The sequence below is a fragment of the Lissotriton vulgaris genome, chromosome 8 (assembly GCF_964263255.1).
Source record: "Lissotriton vulgaris chromosome 8, aLisVul1.2, whole genome shotgun sequence".
NCBI lineage: Eukaryota > Metazoa > Chordata > Amphibia > Caudata > Salamandridae > Lissotriton > Lissotriton vulgaris.
The window spans coordinates 731,565,385-731,586,004 of NC_141696.1; the positions used below are offsets into that span (position 1 = coordinate 731,565,385).

Below are 20,620 nucleotides of genomic sequence, written 5' to 3' on the forward strand. Positions count from 1 at the left end.
CTGACCATGCTCTATAGAGGACACTCATTTAGGCACAATCTGCAGCTGAATGGGTGGAGGGAGTAAGGAGAAGTGGTTCATTCTGGTCAACAGTTTTACCTTCGAATTTAGAAACTGTTTTCAGAGCTCAAAATCAATCAGAAATGCAAGGCTCTATGTGGTTGTTGAATAGGGCTTCATAACAGTGGAAATATGCTTTTTGCAGTCAGGAAGTAGCCTGGAACTTTGTGTTCAGTAGCTTCAAGCAGGACATACCTAGATAAAGCTTCTGTAAGGTTGATTCTTTTTTCGGGGGGAGGGGGGGGGGACTTGGGGCCTTGTCTCAGTCCTTCAGAAGTCAAAAGAGCTTTTAAGTCCCAACTTTACTAAAAGTTGAATAGTTTCTAACAGAAGGCTCCAACTGCTCACATACTTTGAAGAGCTCTTGTGGGGACCCACCCACAGACAGTACATAGAGACAAGTTTCTCAACTGCTGTTTTCTGGACCAATCAATAAGTCCAGTTCCAACTAGGCCTGTTAATTGTTCTCCTAAGGAGCTTAAGGGGAGTTTGTCAACAAGGAGTGTATTCTTATAGATCAGCCCTTGAACATTCTCCTTCCTATGGGTTGGCAGCAGCAACTTGTCTGAACCTTGAGAATGACCTTTAGCTGTGGTGGTTCAAAAGGAAGGAGGATTTCCTCTAGTCTTTCTCCAGTTGACAGGAGTATGCAGTAGCGGCCCGTGGTGGGAGTGCTGCTGAGCTCTTAAGTAGGGCAGGGGAGAGGCAGGGTGGGGGGTAGTAAATTAAGTATTATGGATGATTAGGGGTAAGTAAACATATAAAGAAATAAAACGAATTTCGTTGTGCACGCTGCATCGCATTTGGCGAAGCAGCGGGCGCAACGAAATTCGTTTAATTTATTTATATGTTTAATTCCCTCTAATCAGCTGTAATCCGTAATTTACGAACCCCCCCGCTCCACATCAGCGCCCAGCAGCACTCCCACCACGGGCTGACACTGGGAGTATGCCTTCTGCAGTTTCTTCTGGTATTCAAATGAAAGCAGTATACAAATTTCCAGGTTATGGGAAACCCAGTTTCAAAGGCGTAACAACTGTGTTTGGTGGGGATCCCTAAATGTACCCTTGCAAACTTTCACACTCCCCTCCCAAAATTTGCAGCCATTCCTGAAAGAAGCACTATGCTCTTATTTTTTCAAGATGGTAAAAGGGGGACTTGAACTAACTCAGATGTGTGGGCTTCTGAAGTCCATCCTTGAGACTTTCATTGTAACAAGATAACCACTCACTCCCCACAAAGGAAAACCTACTTACAATGGCACTCTTTTCTCTGGGTGAGAGGTTACAGTGGATCTGTGGAAAGGCCGGCGTTAAAAGGTGATTACTGTCTTTGGCATGCGGATGACCATTTGAATGGCCTGCCTCTCTGTATGGATCAGGTAAGCTTCCTTAGAGCCATTGTCAACTAGACGATAAGTACAGCATGGGGATTCTGGGGGAACTAAATACCTTTATTGCTGATAATGAGCTCCTCCCATGCTAGCTTCACCAAAACAAGCCACGGACCTCCTAGTTGAGAACTTAGCTTTAACGTTCACAACACCTTTGTAGAATGAGCTCTGGGATAGGGGAAAGCTACTTACAGCTAATCTTTCAAATCGGTGTTTTGACATTTGTACTAAAAGTTTAACTTGTACAATTAATTAGAGTTTCAGTATTTAGGGCCAGTTATACGAACACATTCTCCCATAGACACAGAATGGGTAAAACTGCTGGATACATCTGGCCCTTAGTAAATAACAGCATCACTTTATTCCTAAGCCACTTTCTGCAATCGAAGCTTGTAAATATGGGGTTGTCTTTAGGTCTCACCTACGCAGCGCGCATGTGCTGCATGGGAAAAAGACCTTCAGAAATCGATTCCCTTTTGCAGCCAAAAACGTGCACGATTGCATTGCTTTGAATGGCAACATGTGCACATTTGGCGATTTCCTTGCGGGAGCGAGCTTTTAAACCATCTTTTTATGGTTACTGCTCGCTCCCGCAAGGGAAACAGGCGCAGGTCCACTCATCTCTCCCCTCCCCATTGCTGCCTCTCGTCAAACTTGCACTGACTTTAGTAATAGAAAGCAGTAGGCGGGGGAGTAGGGTCTTTACTAGCGCGCATGCGTTGTTGCATACTTCTGTTGCTCCATGTGACGCCCTGCCTTAGAGTTGTGCTTTCAAAGATGGCAGTTGAAGGTGTGAAGGCCAGCGGAGTGTTAGGTCGTTCCTTCCGCCTGTGTGCTTCCTTGATCGCAGCAATGATGGCAGCCGGTAGGACGAGCACTATCGTTGCAGGTGTGTTTGGGGCTCTTCTACTCGTTATTGCTAGAAACAGCGAGGTTAGCGAGGTGGGTTTAGGTTCAGGGCATATCGTACACATTCTGATAGGGTCGATACATTTTGTGTCGGCCAGAGACTGTGTGATTCGCGTGCCACCGGTATAAATTCTGGCAAGGCTCGCTCATCTTTTCATCTGCCTAAGGTCGATCGCCGCCTAGTGTTCAAGAGCCAATCTGCTGCCCGTTTAGTGCATGTGCTCAGTACGTGATGACAGTGGGCCAGAGAAGAATGGTTCCCTCCTTCGCCATCAGCTGGCCACTTCACGACTGCAGTGCAGCCGCAAGGGACCCTCCCTGGGGCTTTACCTTTATCCAAAGCCAGGATTGTAACAATGAAACATTTCAGTTGCACCCTGACCAGCCACGGCCCGTATAGGGTGTGCCACCGGGTGGTGACGTGGGGCAGGGAGGGGCAGGGTTGGGGGTTGTAAAATGCGGCTAACGGACGATTTCAGGTAAGTAACAAACAAACACATTTTGTTGCAGTGCATGCAACGATATTAGTTTTTTTTTTCGTTATCTGAATTCGTCCGTTTGCCGCATTTTACAACCCTGCACCTCTCATGCCCCACGTCACCACCCAGTGGCATGCACTATACGGGCCGTGGCTGACCCGGACTGTAAAATGCCCTTTAACATTAGGAAGCTATCTGGCCATGACTCACTGCATGGTTAAATTAAATATGACAACAACTACCACCCTACAAAGCGCCGCAAGGCAGTCATACTCGGGCTGAAGCAGTGCATAGCCATTCTAATACAATAGGATGATGAAAGGCACCTGCCAATGCAAAGTTGCTGTTGAGTGGCGTGGCTGTTTGCGTCACAGTGATTGTGTCTGCTTCTCTAGTTACAGCTTAGGCTGTCACTGTGGCTTTGTGCCGAACACAGGCAGCCATCGAGTGTGCACTTATGTCCTTTCAGTATTTATTTAGCCCCTAGTCACACGTGGAGTCAGGCGAGGAGCTAGGACAGTAGAGCAGCTGTAGTGCCTTCCCTGTGTTTTCACCAGGTGTGCAATTGGCAGCCTCTTTGCATGCCTAGATTCACCAACAAATGACTCCTTTTAGACCTATTAGTACAATAGGAGTTTCAGGGGGAATACCAGGACAGCCAGCCCCCCACTCAGTGAATTAATATCAACAATCAGCTGTCCCTACAAGGATACACAACACAACGTTTTTTGCTTAACAGTCTGAAGCGTGTCAAATCAGTTTAAGACATCGTTTCCTGTAGACCAATGAATTTAATTGGTTATCAAACCGTAGTGTATCCTACTTGTAAATAGAAATAAACCACCACCATAGATCTATCATCCCAAAAAAAGTGTGAGAAGGAAAGAAGGCACCTCACGGTAGCAACACCAAGGGGGACAATACTGACTGGTCACTGGCGAGTACCAGTCAGTATTGTCCCCCTTGGTGTTTCTACCGTGAGGTGCCTTCTTTCCTTCTCACACTTTTTTTGGGATGATAGATCTATCTATAGTGGTGGTTTATTTCTATTTACAAGTAGGATACACTACGGTTTGATAACCAATTAAATTCATTGGTCTACATGAAACGATGTCTTAAACTGATTTGACACGCTTCAGACTGTTAAGCAAAAAACGTTGTGTTGTGTATCCTTGTAGGGGCAGCTGATTGTTGATATTAATTCCTTTTAGACCTAACCATCCATCCATCCAATACATTCATACCACCCACCCAACTATCCATACCCTCCAACCAACCCACCCATCCAATCTATCCATCCATCCATCCATCCATCCATCCACCCACCCATCCATCCACCAATCCATCCACCCACCCACCCATCCATCCACCAATTCACCCATCCACCAATCCATCCATCCACTCACCCATCCATCCACCAATCCATCCACCCACCTTTCCATACACCAATCCATCCACCCATACCCACTCATCCATCCACCAATCCAACCCACCCATCCATTCATCCAACCACCCATCCACTCACCCATCCATCCACCCACCAACCCACCCACCTACCATCCATCCAAAGCTGGGGCGTGGGCAAGGCTTTTCTACTCGGTTATTGCATTTACTTTGACAGAAAAAGAGACAGCAACCCTGGCATTAAACACCGACTGAGGAAACGTGAGTAGTCCTTGTCCTATCTTAGAGGAAGGATGGTAGTCTCTGCTACAGTCACCAATTGCTTCACAACCTCCGAGTGCAGAGCCAAACTTGTAGAACGTGCGCTATTTCATCTCGACGGCTCCTGGATCAGATGGCGTTGAGAAAAGTATCTCTCGCCACCCGAGAGCAGAATTAATGGCAAGCAATCTAACACCCCCTCCTCCCCCCAGAAGCACTCCAGTCCCGGTGCTAAGCCTTGTGGAAAACCAAATGTACCAAAGGTATGTTTTATGTTTGGCTCGAATATCTCCTTGGTACCAAGCATGTCAAATCTCCAGATGATATAAAAGGTCAGTGAGAGATGAAGAAATTGTAGGTTTTATCATTGGTTCGTGGCAAAGACTCGTTTACCCATTATGTAACGTTTAGCAAGTACATTATTGGGATACGACATTGCCTCGTCTCATTTGAGCCATGTTAAAATGGGCCCTGCCATTACAATAACAAGAGATATTCTACAATCGCAGCTTGCGTACTGCTGCATGAAGTGCGTTTTTGTTTGACCAAGATAGCAGATAAAAAGACCGACCCACCCAAATCACAGCGCATTTCAGCACCAAGACCTTTCAAGAGAAAGGCCAGTAGAATATGGTTTGAATTGTGGGTATCTGGCTTTAAGTGGCGTAGTGATGTTGCAAACTTTTTCGATTATTCAGTTTGAAAAAGTTAAACATGTAAGAAATACTCCGATTCATAATATTTGCGTTTAACACACTTGAGAATGCAAATCATACGCAAACTTAGTTGACCACCTTGTCGACTGAGCGATAATTAGAATGTGTTTTTCGCGAGAAAACCAGGAAGATCATCTTCAACATTTGTCTATCCCATGGACAGGTATTTGACTACACTTTCACTAACACCATATAATCAACATATTCTTCCCTCATTGGGAACCCAGTTACTATGCACTGCCAGCAGTGGAGATTTGCCAAAACAAGCCTTCATGGTTACTTTTCTGTGGTAAGGAGACATCAAAAACCTCAAATGTTGTTAAGACCATACGGGTCTCCATTGTTACAATGTTTCGCTGTCAGTTGAGAAATGACAACGTTAAGTTAATTAACAAAATCTAGAATGTAATCAATGACGCCTTCAAGAACTATAACAGTCTAGCTGGTTATTTTTACAACAGGGTCAAAGTGATTTACAATCTCCACGACGCAAGACAGAGAAGGAGTGATGTGACGCCAATAGACTAATGTGATACAACGCTCAGTTTTGGCTAAAACAAAGTACAACACTGCCTGTCGAGCCTACTAAGTTACTTTCAACAGGGAGGACAAAAACAAGCATTGGCATTGTCAATAGGTCTCGTCTTTGGTACCTTATAAATGTTTAGTTATCCAGCTCAATATCCTTGGTGCAACAATATCAACTGTTGCATGGCTAAACACTTATAAGGTCCCAAAGGTGAGACCTATTGGCTATGCCAATGCTCTTTTTCAATGAAGGTTGCTTTATCCTATAGAGTAAACTGCTCTCTTATGTCTCAGTTACTGCAGAAGCATGCAAGTTAACATTTTTTGCATGTTTCACTTGTGAGCATTAGGGAACGGAACCCACAGAGCTCAAAAGCATACCCTACAATAGACATATTAATTATAGACGTGAGATTTAATCAAACATTCCAGAACTGCAACTTGGCCTGCGGTGGAACCAGCCCTGCTGTCTTGTTTTGATTCACAAATGGGATTTGTAGAGCTAAGTGCAGGCTCAGCAACTCATTTTTATGTATTATAATAAGGGGAGAGGATGTGGCATAACGGCTAGAGTGGTTGATCTCAAATCTGGGGAACCAGGTTCGAGTCTCAGCAATGACGCTCAACGTCCTGTTATTCTGGGCCAATCACTTAATCTCTCAGTGCCTAACAAAGATGATGTGTCCTTGTGTAACGTAACATGTTCATGTAAAGCGCTCTGATGCCTTCGGGTCAAGTTCACACTATATAAAAGTCCAGAAAAAAAAGGCAGTGTGTTTCCATAAATTAAGCAGAATATGGAAGGTTTTTTTCTTCTGACTGAATGAATTATAATGAATGCCTAGGAAAAATAAAAGTGAGAGTAAACACACGTCTTACATTCCTAAACGCATAATCCATTAAACGACCTTACTTCTTATAATGTCCAATTTCATTGGTCTCCAATGTGACAGGAATTTGAATCTGTGACATAGGTGGCACCACGTGGGACAATGGGCTTGTCTGCTGCAGTTCCTCAGTATCAATCTCAATTTGGAACCAGATGTAAGTGGGCAGGTTGTTGGCAATGCTCATGTGCTTGGTATTCGTGGAGCCCACACAAACTTCACCAAAGTCTATTGTAGATGGGCCTGAAAAAAAATATCAGTGTTAAAAAGTGAACTTGTGTTAATTAGCAATCCCATGAAATAAACAAGAATTTGATGAAACCTATGTTGCCGGGCGGAGCATCATGCTTTGTGTGACAGTGGAAAAAAACTAGGGCTTGAGTCGAGGTACCACGCGGGTGGACGGCGTCCCCCCACTTATTTTACCGGGTGGACGCCGTCCCCCCTGCCAAACAGCTGGACTTCACTCTTTGGCCCCTCTGGAACGAGATCAGAGTTCACAGGACGCTGCACGCACGCAGGCTTCGCAGATGCAATCGCATCTAAGGGGTGAGCAAGGGGAGGCAATGAGCCAGATGGTGCAAGCCACCTTTCGTGACGTCACTTCCTGTTGTGATGTCACTTCTGGTGACAGCGTCCCCCCACTTTTTTTTTAAGGACTTGTGTCCTGAAAAAAAACTTTTCAAATGAGATTTACAGGATAAAAAAAAGTCACGGTGGAGTGATATTTAAAGATGGTCGCTTCTGTTTTGGAACAAATTAAATGCTGATAGAGCCAGCCTTTAAAATCATTTTAATAGTTGTAAAACCTCAAATCACATCAAATCAAGCAAATGCCTTCACAAACACATGCAAATGATCACTTGATTTTTAGTTTGTTCGGTACATTTAATGTGTACTACTCATCATGCAAGTCCAGTTTTCAACTCTGCCCCAAAGTTGTTAGTCAGATGTGACAGAATGTGACGTTATAAATGCAAATCACCTTCTCAGATCTGTTTGACTAAATTTTGCCTCCAAGAGGATTCACATTACAACCACTGATCAAGTCAGCTCAAAGAGATCCTACAAGCGAATGTGAAAGCCAGCTAAAACAGGTGCATCACTTCCATTAGTGCAGCAGGTGCAGTGGCACTGGGATCCTGAGAGGCACACTGAAGATTGGTTATGCTGTATTTCATGTTTCGAAAAGTGGCCAGGGAGTCCATTTCCTTCCTTGCACAAGGGGCCATGACACACTGGCTGTTTCATTGAGCCAAAGCAAATAGGCCGCTTATTGGTTAACCGACCAAAACAAATGTACGTTATTGCAGTGTCTTGCACATTTTATGTAAGAAACTAGTATAATTCTCAATGCTGTTTCCTCTCCAGGGGCCGTTTTACACAAGGTGCCCCTGGGGCGCAACAGGTGTTCGCACCGGCTTTGCGCGCCCCAGGGGCACTTTGGTATTACAGAAGGGGCCACAGACACTTCTGCAAGCCCTTTCTGCAATACTGAAAGCGCTGGCGCACATCCAGCGCCAACGCTTTCTCAAGAGGGTGTTTCCTCATTTGCATGGGGGTGTGGCCCCATGCAAATGAGGGAATCTCTTCTCTGAGGAGGCGCACTGACAGTGCGCCACCTAAAAGGTCAGTGCGTCCCCTGAGAGCAGCCCTCTGGAGGGGAGGAAGGGGTCCCATTGACTTCCCCAGACATCCCCTTGCAGGCAGGTGCAGTCACTGACAGCACCCGCCTGCAAGGCGATCTCTAATTCTGTTAATAGTGCAGGCGGGTTGCTGCCTGCACTGTGTGCCTCTGCTTTAAAGCCGCTCCATATTTTACTTGAATGTGCTGCCCCCAGGGCGGCATGAGTTTGCAGCTGCCCTCGGGGCAGCGCATTCTATGTAATAGGGTGCACTTTAACTGTTCAAGTCCGGCGCACCTGTTTTAAGGTGGGCCGGGGACAGGCAGGGCCAGGGCGCCCTTTATATAACAGGTCCGCAGATTTCAAAGTCCAAAAATGATCCATAAAATATCATGTGTCTCAGGTGAATAAAATTGCAGGTTCAGCCATGGACCCTCCACCCCCACCCCGGGGCATGTTAGACCCCCACCCCCGTACATTTTAGAAACAGAAAGTGTTTGGGGCACGCATCGGTACAAAGGTGTTTTACAGACAAAACCTTCTAAACATGAGCCTGGAACCAGTGAGTTTAACATTTGTGTAAAACGCGAATCCTGTGTACTTTTTATGAAAAAATATATTTTTCAAACCAAATAAACATTAGGCATACACAACATTAGCACGGTTTTGCTGGTGAACTGGCAATGGAGTCTATCATGATTAAAAACTACTCAACGGCTAATTCTGCAGAATATTTTAGCGAATGTTATTATGAACAAAAAACTAATTTGGGCCCAAAACTCACCTAATGTGGATATTTCAGGAATAGAGCACAAGAAATTAAGTGTATGCTGCATTGAATGGAAACATGAAGAAAAGCTTTACTCTCCAGAGGTCCGAGACTGATTGGCAGAATCAGGATGACGGTATAATGAGTCCATTACCAAGACTCTAGATTTAAATACAGAGTTGGCTCTTTGCATGTAATTTTCCTAGAAATATTCTGATAAAACTAATTTTAATTGGGCCAAAAGACAACTTATTAGAACTTACCGATAATAATGCGGTGGAGCTGCTGTGGGGTCAGAGTCAACGCACAATCTTCTTTCTCCTGCTGAGATGTTGGAACCGCACTGTGACAATCGTCGACCTGCGAGATGATTCGAAACAGAACATATATAATTTGTAAAGCCCTTTACAAGAACACAAGTTGTTCAAATTAATATATAATTCACTGAAAAAACCATAGGTTTCACACCAGTTATAGTTAGGAATTAGCATTTAAAAAACCTATTAAATTCACTGAAAAAAACATAGGTTTCACACCAGTTATAGTTAGCTGGAAATTTTGCAGACATAAAACCATTTAAATTCCCACGTTATAGTTAGTTGGACTCACTATAACTTGCGCGCCTGCAATGCACTGCTGATGACGTCACATATTACATCACTCATGACATGGTCAGTGACATCACTCATGACATCACTGATGACACCATCCTTGTGACAGAGTGACAGACCTCCTTTCAGTGTAACCCTTAAAACACATATTCAAAAATAGAAACTAACATTTTCAAAAAAATGGAGATACCCATACCAGTTACAACACCAATTCAGTAATTCCACCATCTATATACACATCCACTCATTCACCAACAGTTCTATATAGTCACTCATACATATACTCACTCATCATATGTAGTGATACACCTATACATCCTGTTACACACGACAGTCATCCAAAAGTTACTCACACATGCAAATAAACTATTGAACATCCATTTATTTGCATATACAACTATACACACACTACCACCTTACTTCTAAGGAAACTTACACATACTTACTCTCTTAAACAATCACTTATAGAAACACATACTTATTTAAACAGGAACTCTTACAATCTCTAACTCTCACATATACTCACTTATATACATCAATACTCACATATACTAGATTAAAACATATGTCGTTACTGATAAAGACACTAGTGGGACAGTCATTCACTCACTAACACACACATATACACACTCATCCACCCATACAGTCCTGCACATATACTGTCTTCAAAACACATGCAAACAGTGAGTCAGTCATTGATGCATCTATGTGCTAAGTAATACCCCCACCAAACCATACAGACACTCATACTGATACTAAAGAAAACATCTAATAACTCATATACACACACATGTAGCTACTCACCAACCCATGCAGCCACTTATACACAAAGTGAAACACTGATACATATATTTAAATATTTAAAAATTACTCGCTAATATATGTATTCACTAAGATACACTTAATAAGCCAGTTAACCAATCCATTTTTTTTTAAACAGCCATTTACACACTTATTTAACCATTTATTCTTCCATCGACCTTTACAAATACATATGTAAAACATATTTATTTTTCAGAAAGACACACATTCACTGGATGGTGTCATCAGTGATGTCAATTTCCAGCTAACTATAACTGGTGTGAAACCTATGGTTTTTTCAGTGAATTTCAAAGGTTTTTTAAATGCTAATTCCTAATTATATATAGGGCCTCAAACCTATGTTTTTTTCAGTGAATTTCAAAGGTTTTTTAATAGCAAATTTCTATAGCTATGAAATGTAATATTTTTTATAATGAATCCAATATTGTATATTTATGTAATACTATTTTTTTTATGTATATTCATGTTTTTTTGTTTTTGTTTTTATTTTTTTGCCCTTGAGCGCTCCCGGTGCGCGTACCGGTGAGCGCACCGGTAAGCGCAGTCTTCCGGCGCGCCCCGGTGCGCATACCGGTGAGCGTCCCGTTTGCGCTATTGCCGCAAACGTAAACATCATCGTGACGTATCGCGTAGCCGCGTCCGCGTGATACGCACGGCGTAAGCGCACCCGGAAGCACTCGAGCGCATACGATCGCGCTACGTAAGCGCCCCGGGGCGCGTAGCGTAAGCGCTTTGGGTCATGTGACCTAAAAATAACACTTTTTATTGCTTCAAGACAGTTTTGTTTTCCAAATGATGAAAGCCCGGGTCATGTGACCTGAAAATAACACTTTTCATTGGTTCAGGACAGTTTTGTTTTCCAAATGATGAAAGCCCCCACCTTTTTTCCTCATTCTCACTTTGTACTTTGAGTGAGGAAAACCTGTTTGTAGACCTATTTGTACCTATTTGTACTGAGAAATGGCTACAGTAGCGGTACCTGCCTGAAGATACTACCACCTATAAGCCAAAGGAGCACATAGTCTGGGAGTTTTTTAAAATCCCAAGGGGCCTCAAGAAAGTGAATGCGCCAAAGGTTACTTGTATGATCTGTGGCACTGTACTTTCCAGGGGGAACCCTGCCAAAAAATATTCTTTTGGCAACAACACCATGATTCGCCACATGCAACGCCGGCATCCAAACAACTATGCTGCGGCAGAGGTCAGAGACCTGACCAGAAACCCTTCCCAATCTTCTCCCAGCACCTCCCAAAGTAAGCAACCCACTCCATCGGATCCAGAGACAAGGGAGATGGTCCCAAACATCCAAACCCAGTTTGGAAATTTCAAAATAGTTTACAAATTTTGTGGAAGGACAATTTGCTATGGTGAGCAAAGCATTAAACTCATCAACCGTGCTGGTGACAACCACAAGTGCCCAAAAAAACCTTAATTTTTTCCCCGATTGTTTTTTGCTCCAGTTGAGCCGTATACAATTCCCTGTTTTTTGTTTGTCCCCATAAAAATAACAAAAAAATATAAAATTGTTCATAAAAGCCAAAAAAAGTAAAAAATGTTACAAAAAACAATAAAAAAACATAAAACGACAAAAAGAATAAAAAAACAGTTCTTTTTAGAACTACCTCCAATTTATAAAAAAATGCTACATTTAAAAAAACAAATCTGTCATTCTTTTTCCCCCATGGTACGCTCCCCGGTACGCTCCCCGGTGCGCGTACCGGGCGCTCCCCCCGCGCAAATCAAAAAATAAAAAAAACGTTTTTTTTGCCCCGCGGGCCCTTTTATGGCCCCCACATCAAACCTACTGGGTCAGGGGGTCTACCCTGCCCCCTTTTGGTCATTTCCCCCTTTGTTCTGGCCACCTCTTGTGTCTCGATCCTACTGAGACACAAGATGGTGGCCGCTACGGACTGTTTGGAATGTTGACAGACACCCAAGAGCCAATCAGCTTTCCACTCGCGAACTCGCGTAGCGCGCTGGTACGCGCCCGGTGCACGTACCGGAGCGCGCTTATAGATCTATATATTTTTTTTAACCTAAATTACTCAAAATCTACTGGAGCACATATCTTGAGACATAGCAAAGGCACATCGGGCTACCAGTCCCTAAAATGTTGCCAAGTTTGGTGGAAATCCATTCAGTCGTTCGGGCTAAAAGTGAGTCCAACCGCCCTATGGAAATTAACATGGGGAAAACACACTTTGAGACCCCCCTTTTATCTCGGCCCCCGCTTGACGAATCCCCCCCCCCAACCTTCAGGGAAGGAGCGGAGCGAAGCGCAGCGAGGCAAATTTAAGGAAAATTACAGGGAGATTCCTCAACCAGCGCCAAAGTTATTCCCAATAGAATGTTGCGGATTCCCTATGGAAAACAATCCTAACTAAAACTACCTCACTGAAAAAACCATAGGTTTCAGCCACGTTATAGTTAGGAATTAGCATTTAAAAAAACCTTAGAAATTTATTGAAAAAAACATAGGTTTCACCCATGTTATAGTTAGCTGGACATTTCTCTCATACAAAACCATTGAAATTTCCCCGTTATAGTTAGTTCAGCTAACTATAACTCACGCGCCCGCAATGCACTGCTGATGACGTCACATATTACATCACTCATGACATGGTCAGTGACATCACTCATCACATCACTGATGACATCTCAAATGAAATCACTGATGACATCATCAAGTGAATGTGTGTCTTTCTGAAAAATTAATATTTATATATATTTAAAGGTTGATGGAAGAATAAATGGGTAAATAAGTGTCTAAATGGATTTTGTTTTGTAAAATTGATTGTATAACTGACTTATTAAGTATACCTTAGTGAATACATGTATTAGCGAGTAATGTTTAAATATGTAAATATCTGTATCAGTGTCTCACTTTGTATAAAAGTGACTGCTTGAGTTGGTGAGTACCTACATGAGTGTCTATATGGGTTATTAGTTGGTTTTTTGAGTATCAGAACCAGTGTCTGTATGGTTTGGTGGGGGGTATTACTTAGCGCACAGATACATGAATGACTGACTCACTGTGTGTATGTGTTTTGAAGACAGAATGTGTGCAGGACTGTATGGGTGGATGAGTGTGTGTATGGGTGTGTTAGTGAGTGAATCACTGTCTCAATAGTATCTTTATGAGTAACTACATATGTTTTAAACTAGTATATCTGAGTATTGATGTATATAAGTGAGTATATGTGAGAGTGACAGATCGGAGGAGTTCCTGTATAAATAAGTATGTGTTTCTATAAGTAATTGTTTAAGAGAGTAAGTATGTGTACGTTTTTGTAGAAGTAAGTGTAGTAGTACGTGTATAGCTGTATATGCAAGTAAATGGATGTTTGATAGTTTATTTGCGTGTGAGTATATGTGTGAGTAACTCTATGGATGAGTATCGGTGTGTAACAGGATGTATAGGTGTATGAGTACATATGATGAGTGAGTACATGTATGAGTGACTATATAGAACTGTTGCTGAAAGAGTGGATGTGTATGTAGATGTTGGAATTACCTAATAGGTTGTTGTAACTGGTATTGGTATCTCAATTTTTTTGAAAATGTTAGTTTCTATTTTTGAAAGTATGTATCAAAGGTTAGGGTGAGAGGAGGTCTGCCACTCTTTCACAATGATGATGTCATCAGTGAGGTCATCAGTGATGTCATTTGAGATATCATCAGTGATGTGATGAGTGATTTCACTGACCATGTCATGAGTGATGTAATATGTGACGTCATCAGCAGTGCATTGCGGGCGCGCGAGTTATAGTTAGCTGAACTAACTATAACGGAGGAATTTCAATGGTTTTGTATGAGAGAAATGTCCAACTAACTATAACATGGGTGAAACCTATTGTTTTTTCAATAAATTTCTAAGGTTTTTTAAATGCTAATTCCTAACTATAACGTGGCTGAAACCTATGGTTTTTTCAGTGAATTTCTAAGGTTTTTGAAATGCTAATTCCTAACTATAACAAGCCTGAAACTTTGTTTCTTTCAGTGAATATATATATGCACTGGAAAACTAAATACCCACTTCCTTTACAAAGAAATGGAAAGTTTGCATCTCTGCAACCTCTCTAATTTTTCACCTTAGTCATCTTCCACTCAGTCAACACAACAACCACAAATAAACACACCTACTTGCTACCATTTTTGCCTAAGCTTATCAATTATTCTTCTTTAATTCAAAGTCAAAGTGCAGGCCCTTTATTCAGCCTTCTTGGTAACTACTACCCGTGAATAGCAGTGGGTAATTTGCACACTTCTGTCCTTTCTTGTGTCTTTTCTACCACACACTGCGGCAGGTTTACAAGCCCCTTGAGCCACTTTTGCATAATTTTTCCCACGACCTTGTAAATCTGCCCAACTGTGTGTACTTTATGCACTATCTTTCTTCCTTAGTTGTTGTACTAGTTTCTCTTGCTCCCACTGCGGAATCCAACACCCTATCTGTGTAATGACCTGGAAATCCAAAGATCCACTTCACTGACAATGCAGTGGATAGTTTGCGTCTCTCCAACCTTTCTTATTTTTCAAGTTTTTCATCTTCTACTCAATCTACACATCATCCACACATACACACATCTAATTGCTGCATTCCTTAGCTGTGATTATCAACTATTCTTCTATTTTATATTCATATTCAAAGTGCAAGCCCTTTATCGAGCCTTTTTGTTGTAACTACTATTCCAGGAATTCTGCTCATACACAAAACTGTGCGTAAAGACTTAGGACCTCAGTGAATTACGGTGTACCAAAACCCACCAGACTGCACAAACTCCCTACCAAACTAGCAATCAGTGACTCATTGGTTCTTCACCCTAGAGCAACAACACCAATGACTAGTCAACGCAGAACATGCGACTTAGATTACATGAAGTAAAGTGGATAACAAAAACACTCTTTCAATATACTCTTACACCAGTCAAAAACAAGATGTAAATAAAGACACGTGCAACTTTGAAATGTTTATTTCTAACGCCATAATCTCATGCACAGTACCTTAGAAAATACAACCAAACATATTATCAGAAACAAGGTTGTCAGCATTGTTACTATTCTATGAAATACAAACGGAAAAAGCATCCTATAATGCTAAAGGTAAACAAATTTAAAATATACCTACATTTCACCCTCCCTACTTAGCAGATTAGTTTATAACTACAAAAAGTCTCATAGGATTACATGGGCACACCCATACCTCTGGTACTCAGCTGTAGTGGATCACATTCAGTGCTCCACAAACTGTCAAGATACAAATGTTCTCCAACTGTGTGTAACTTTGCCTCCACAATGGATTATAAAACGTGCAAGTATCAGAGGTGCCCACTGTTCCATATGTATTATGGCTCGAACAATCGGGGATCATTCTGAATAACAGACACAATATTCAAGATAACCTTGATGTTCCATGCTCTCACTATACACACAAAACTAGCGAGGCAGTTTACAAATCTAGCATACCAAATTATTCTCATATAAAGAAAAATACTGAGCCTTCTCTAAACAATATCACAAGTACGTGTCATGTGCAAAGCAGAGCAGGAAAGCAAAAATAGCGTGTAAGTTTCTAATAAACCCATGCTAACTTAACAGGCGGTGAGTGCAACGCTCAGCCCCACGGCACCCTTTCTTGATCAAAGCACGTGATATAAACGTGGGCGAATTAGGAACGCACAGTCCAAGCCTAAAAAGCAGAGTCAAGTTCACATTTCCCCAAAAAAGTTATTTGCTCTTTGATAGAAAACAGTAACTAAATAATAAAGAATACGTAGAAAAATCAAACCGGTTTAATCCAACAGCGTGTAAGCACAGTATGTAGCAACAGCCTCCAAGAGGAAGTCATTGTTCTCATCTGAAAACGTTTCAGCCATCCAATTCAATAGTGAGAATGACCATACATGTTCCTCAACAACCGGAGCCCCTATCGCCATCGGAGGAAAACTCGGGTCATCTTCAATGTAACTGCGTGCCTAGAACTCAAGCACGCCGGCAAAAACATTCCAACATCCCATTATTCCATGTGTCGCTGCTAAGGCCATAATCCCGTCGCCAGAACAGAGCAAGTCATGAACCACTAAGGGGTTCATCAACTGGTCATAATCCGCGTTGGGAAACACCGTACTGCAGAGACACAAATCCAGGGCCCAGTCGAAATCGCAGTTCAGGCAATGGAACACAGGTTGAACGCATGTGAAAAAGGAAAATCGAAACGATAATCCATAAGCTGCACTCAACGTTGCAAGAGGCAGCGCTCCATAGTAACTAAGCATTCGGTTGCGGAGCAGCAACAGCCGGGGCATATTATCGTCTGCTGCAGGATATGCATCCATATTTATGTAAACAAATTAATAAAAGCACACCGGCAACTAATGAGAGTATTAAGCACAATGCACCAAAGATGCTGGAAAAAATCGAATGAAAAAATCCCAAAAAAGACACAAAATATACTTTCTACAGAAGTCACAAGGCCCCTGCTTCTAACTTTAAAAAAGTAAGGTAACACCGTAGTCAAGGACACATTAAAGATACTCTAAATTAACTCCCCAAAATTCAAGAGCACGTCTGTATTTAATAAATTATGCACTTCTGTGCGGGTGTTTGCTACATAAAGGACAAATGTTTATGTACCAGATATAAGAGCGACCTCTTTTTGAGACAATAGCGCTCTTATACAACTCATTTCGTTGACTCGGCTTTCACGGTCGAAATCGACCGCCAGATGGAAACATCCAGCTTCCCATGCAGAGGAGTTAACACAACATTTTTTTTAATCAAACCACCTGCTCAGTTACCATAATCATGTAAGCGATGCCTGCTAACATTGCTAAACAATCTCCATTATTTCAAAGTAAATAACTCCCTTTTCCAGTAAACTGAACGTTGTTATGATAGCAGGTGTTGGACTACCTTTCAAAACTCAGTCCAAATCAGGCGCATCTTGTATACAAGAGCCATGCAGTTGTATGTGTCTACAAATTAAGGAGTGATCTGGTACTATTTTGCAATCCTCGCCATTCACATAGACTTCTTTTCCCTCCTTCAGGCACCTATATGTAAATGGTAATAACCAAGCTTCATGGACATAAGCGCTGCCAAAACATCCATATCTGCCTATAGCATAGTATTTCATGCAAACCTCAAACTTAACCTGGTTAAAAAAATAACGGTATTATACTGTGGATAAGCCACACACCTGAATTGGATCTCCAATGAGTGACCACTTCTAACCATTCTCATAGCACACCCTGTGCTCTGATTTGACAGTGAGAGAGTGATCGCACCATAGTTTATACTGCTAATCATTCTCAGCATACGCTACGAATACGCTTCGAGGTTATGCATTGCATCAAAGCCTCCGTGTGACGTCATGTACGGCGCCCCGTACAAAAAAGACGCAAATGTTTTTAATTGTTTAAAAACATATATTCATGTATTTAATGAACATACTAACAGAAGACTTAATCTAGCATAATTATGGAATCATTTTTTTTAAGTTTTAAAAATCATATATTACTTCTATATTGTAGGAGTGAAGCTGCGTGCCCCTCCGCCTGGTACCCTAGACTCCACCACGCCCAGACCCGGTTCATAAGCACGCGTGATCGTCACCACAAAACCATTAGCACGCATATCGCTTTTCCACACATGCTTTTACAACTAGTATGCATTTACCACACATGATAAATGCATATTCTTAATAATGTTTTTTTGTTGACCAACACGTGTTGTGCCTGTGCCTTATGTCCTTAAAATTAGTTTCTAGGTATACGTGTGACCAACTCTGATAAGATCGGAGACCAAGGACAAACACCGTTGTATCTGTGGCACCAAATCTCATCGATCACAGAGAAAATATACGCAGGGTAAATGAAAGTAACAGGTATAATAAAAATAACAAAGGAAAACTACTAAAATGGCGTTTGGACGGAGTATGTAATCAACGTGTGGCGCCTCAACACTACATTTCAAATAAATATACATACAATAAGTTTTTATTAATATATTACAAAAGTATAGCACCGGATAACACACATGACCCGGGATAACAAAGCAGCAAATTTAATACCTAAAATCAGGAGAGGTTTGCTTGGCGAACATGAAGAAAAAGAAAAAAAAGGACACTTGCAAACAAGGCTGCACATGCGTAGACAGTACAACTGATGCAGCAAAAAAAAACCGGAAAGTCTTACATACTGTCATAGAAATATAGCTCTAAAAATTGCCCCCGTAATTTGCCCCCCCAGGACCTAATAAAAAAAACGGACTTCTCATTTTTTTCACCTTTTCCACCGCGTACAAGTACTGCACGAGTACTACGACATTTTTTATTTTTTTTTAAATAAAAATTGAGCCTAAAGATCCATGTACCACCCCCCTGACCAAGACTCTAGGGTCAGAATGTTTCTACCCTGCCCCCTTTCCTTATATCTCAACTTTGTTTTACTGTTTTCTTGTGACTCTGCTCTCACGACAAACAAGATGGCTGCCAACATTTCCTGTTTGGAGTATTGATAACCAATCAGCATGCAGCTCTTGCTTGTAATTGTACTTATTTCCAAACGCGTACGCCTCGATTTTCCTTTAAAAAAATAACAATAAAAAATAGAGCCTAAACATTCATGTACGACCCCCTGAGCAAGCCTAGAGGGTCAAACTGTTTCTAGCCTACCCCTTCCCTTATTTCTCAACTTTGCTTTACTGTTTTCTTGTGACTCGGTTCTAGCGAGGCACAAGATGGCCGCCAACACTTCCTGGTTTCGAGTGTTGACAGACAGTTCACAGCCAATCAGCATGCAGATCGGGCTCGTAACTGAACAGATTTCCATACACGTGCTGAACTCCGTCTCTAGATATCGCTATGATTTTACTTGCAATTTTCTCAGAAACTACTGAACGAATTTACACCATTTAACAAAAAGCACAATCTGCGAACAGAACTCTACCTCTTTTTAAAAAAAATGTATTTATTAAACAGTATCACATATAAATTCGTAGTCATGAATACTATAACATAATCATCCATATAAGCAGCTTAAAATTTATACAAAACAGAAAGCGAATACAGGATCCAGAGACAGGAAAATAATACACAAAAAGAAAAAAAAAGAAACAAATCAGAAGGCAGTATAACACTACTTATATACACAATAATTTTTCCTATATACACAGCTAGGTTAGGTAGATTTCATACTAAACAATATGACTCACAATTAAGTAGTTTAACCCTTAGCCCCGTGCATCCATCTCTCAACCGGTTCCCAAATTTTCTGACCCCGCATTCGAGAGCGCGTTCCTTTAGATGAGTATATTGATTATATATAGCCAAAAACCTTGCCAGCCACATTTGGAAGGTTGGGGGATCTGCATCCTTCCAACTAGCCGCTAATAAAATCTTATATACAGTTACACCAATACATAGACATGATTCCTGAGTTTTATTCAATCCAAGTGTATTATCAGAGCCCACCATGAATAGCATTGCTGACACCGGGAGCTGCTGTCCAAATAGTTCTTCCCAGAATTTATTCGAATCATTTTTAAGTGGGGTTAACACCCGGCATCCATAAAACATATGAATTAGATCCGCAGGGCCCTGCGCGCATCTAGGACAGAGATCATCCGATCTTTTACCCCATTTAAACAATTTTGCTGGAGTAAAATATAAATTGAAAATCGTTTTATATGTCTGAGCTTTTAAGTTTGAGGACATAATTATCTTAGATGTTAATAGCAAAGTATAATCAATATCTACATTTGGATCATTTAGACTAGTCGCCCATGATGATTCTGCATGTTCTATATCATCCTTTATTCTTTCTAGGAGTAAATCATATATTTTCCCTATTTTTACTGTTTTAATAGTCAATATATCCAGAATAGGTATTGTTTCATATGAAATCTCAGGAATTTTAGCTTTCAGGATCACTTTAATCTGATAAAATTTAAATTGGTGACTATTGGGGATATCGTATTTCTTCTGAATATAAGAAAATTGAAGGTCTGCAACATTTTCGCATTGATCCGAGACCGGGCTTATACCTGCTCTGTTCCATTTCTTGGCCATATCATCATTTACTAACCAGGGAAGAAGGCAGGAGTCCTAAAGGGGAATATATCTATTATATTTCGGGATTGATAAGAATTTCGAGAT

The 20,620-nt window shown here is 41.5% G+C and overlaps 1 protein-coding gene across 1 annotated transcript in view; it reads right to left on the reverse strand.

The window, feature by feature from the left end:
* The window catches only part of CFAP47 (cilia and flagella associated protein 47), a 2,734,468-nt gene that overhangs the window by 2,510,095 nt on the left and 203,753 nt on the right, over nt 1-20,620 (reverse strand). Inside the window, exons 13-14 of the mRNA XM_086934611.1 lie at nt 9,295-9,391; nt 6,664-6,880 (exon numbers count right to left, since the gene is read on the reverse strand). Of these exons, the coding sequence (XP_086790737.1) occupies nt 6,664-6,880; nt 9,295-9,391 (314 nt within the window). The remainder of the gene's footprint in view (nt 1-6,663; nt 6,881-9,294; nt 9,392-20,620) is intronic.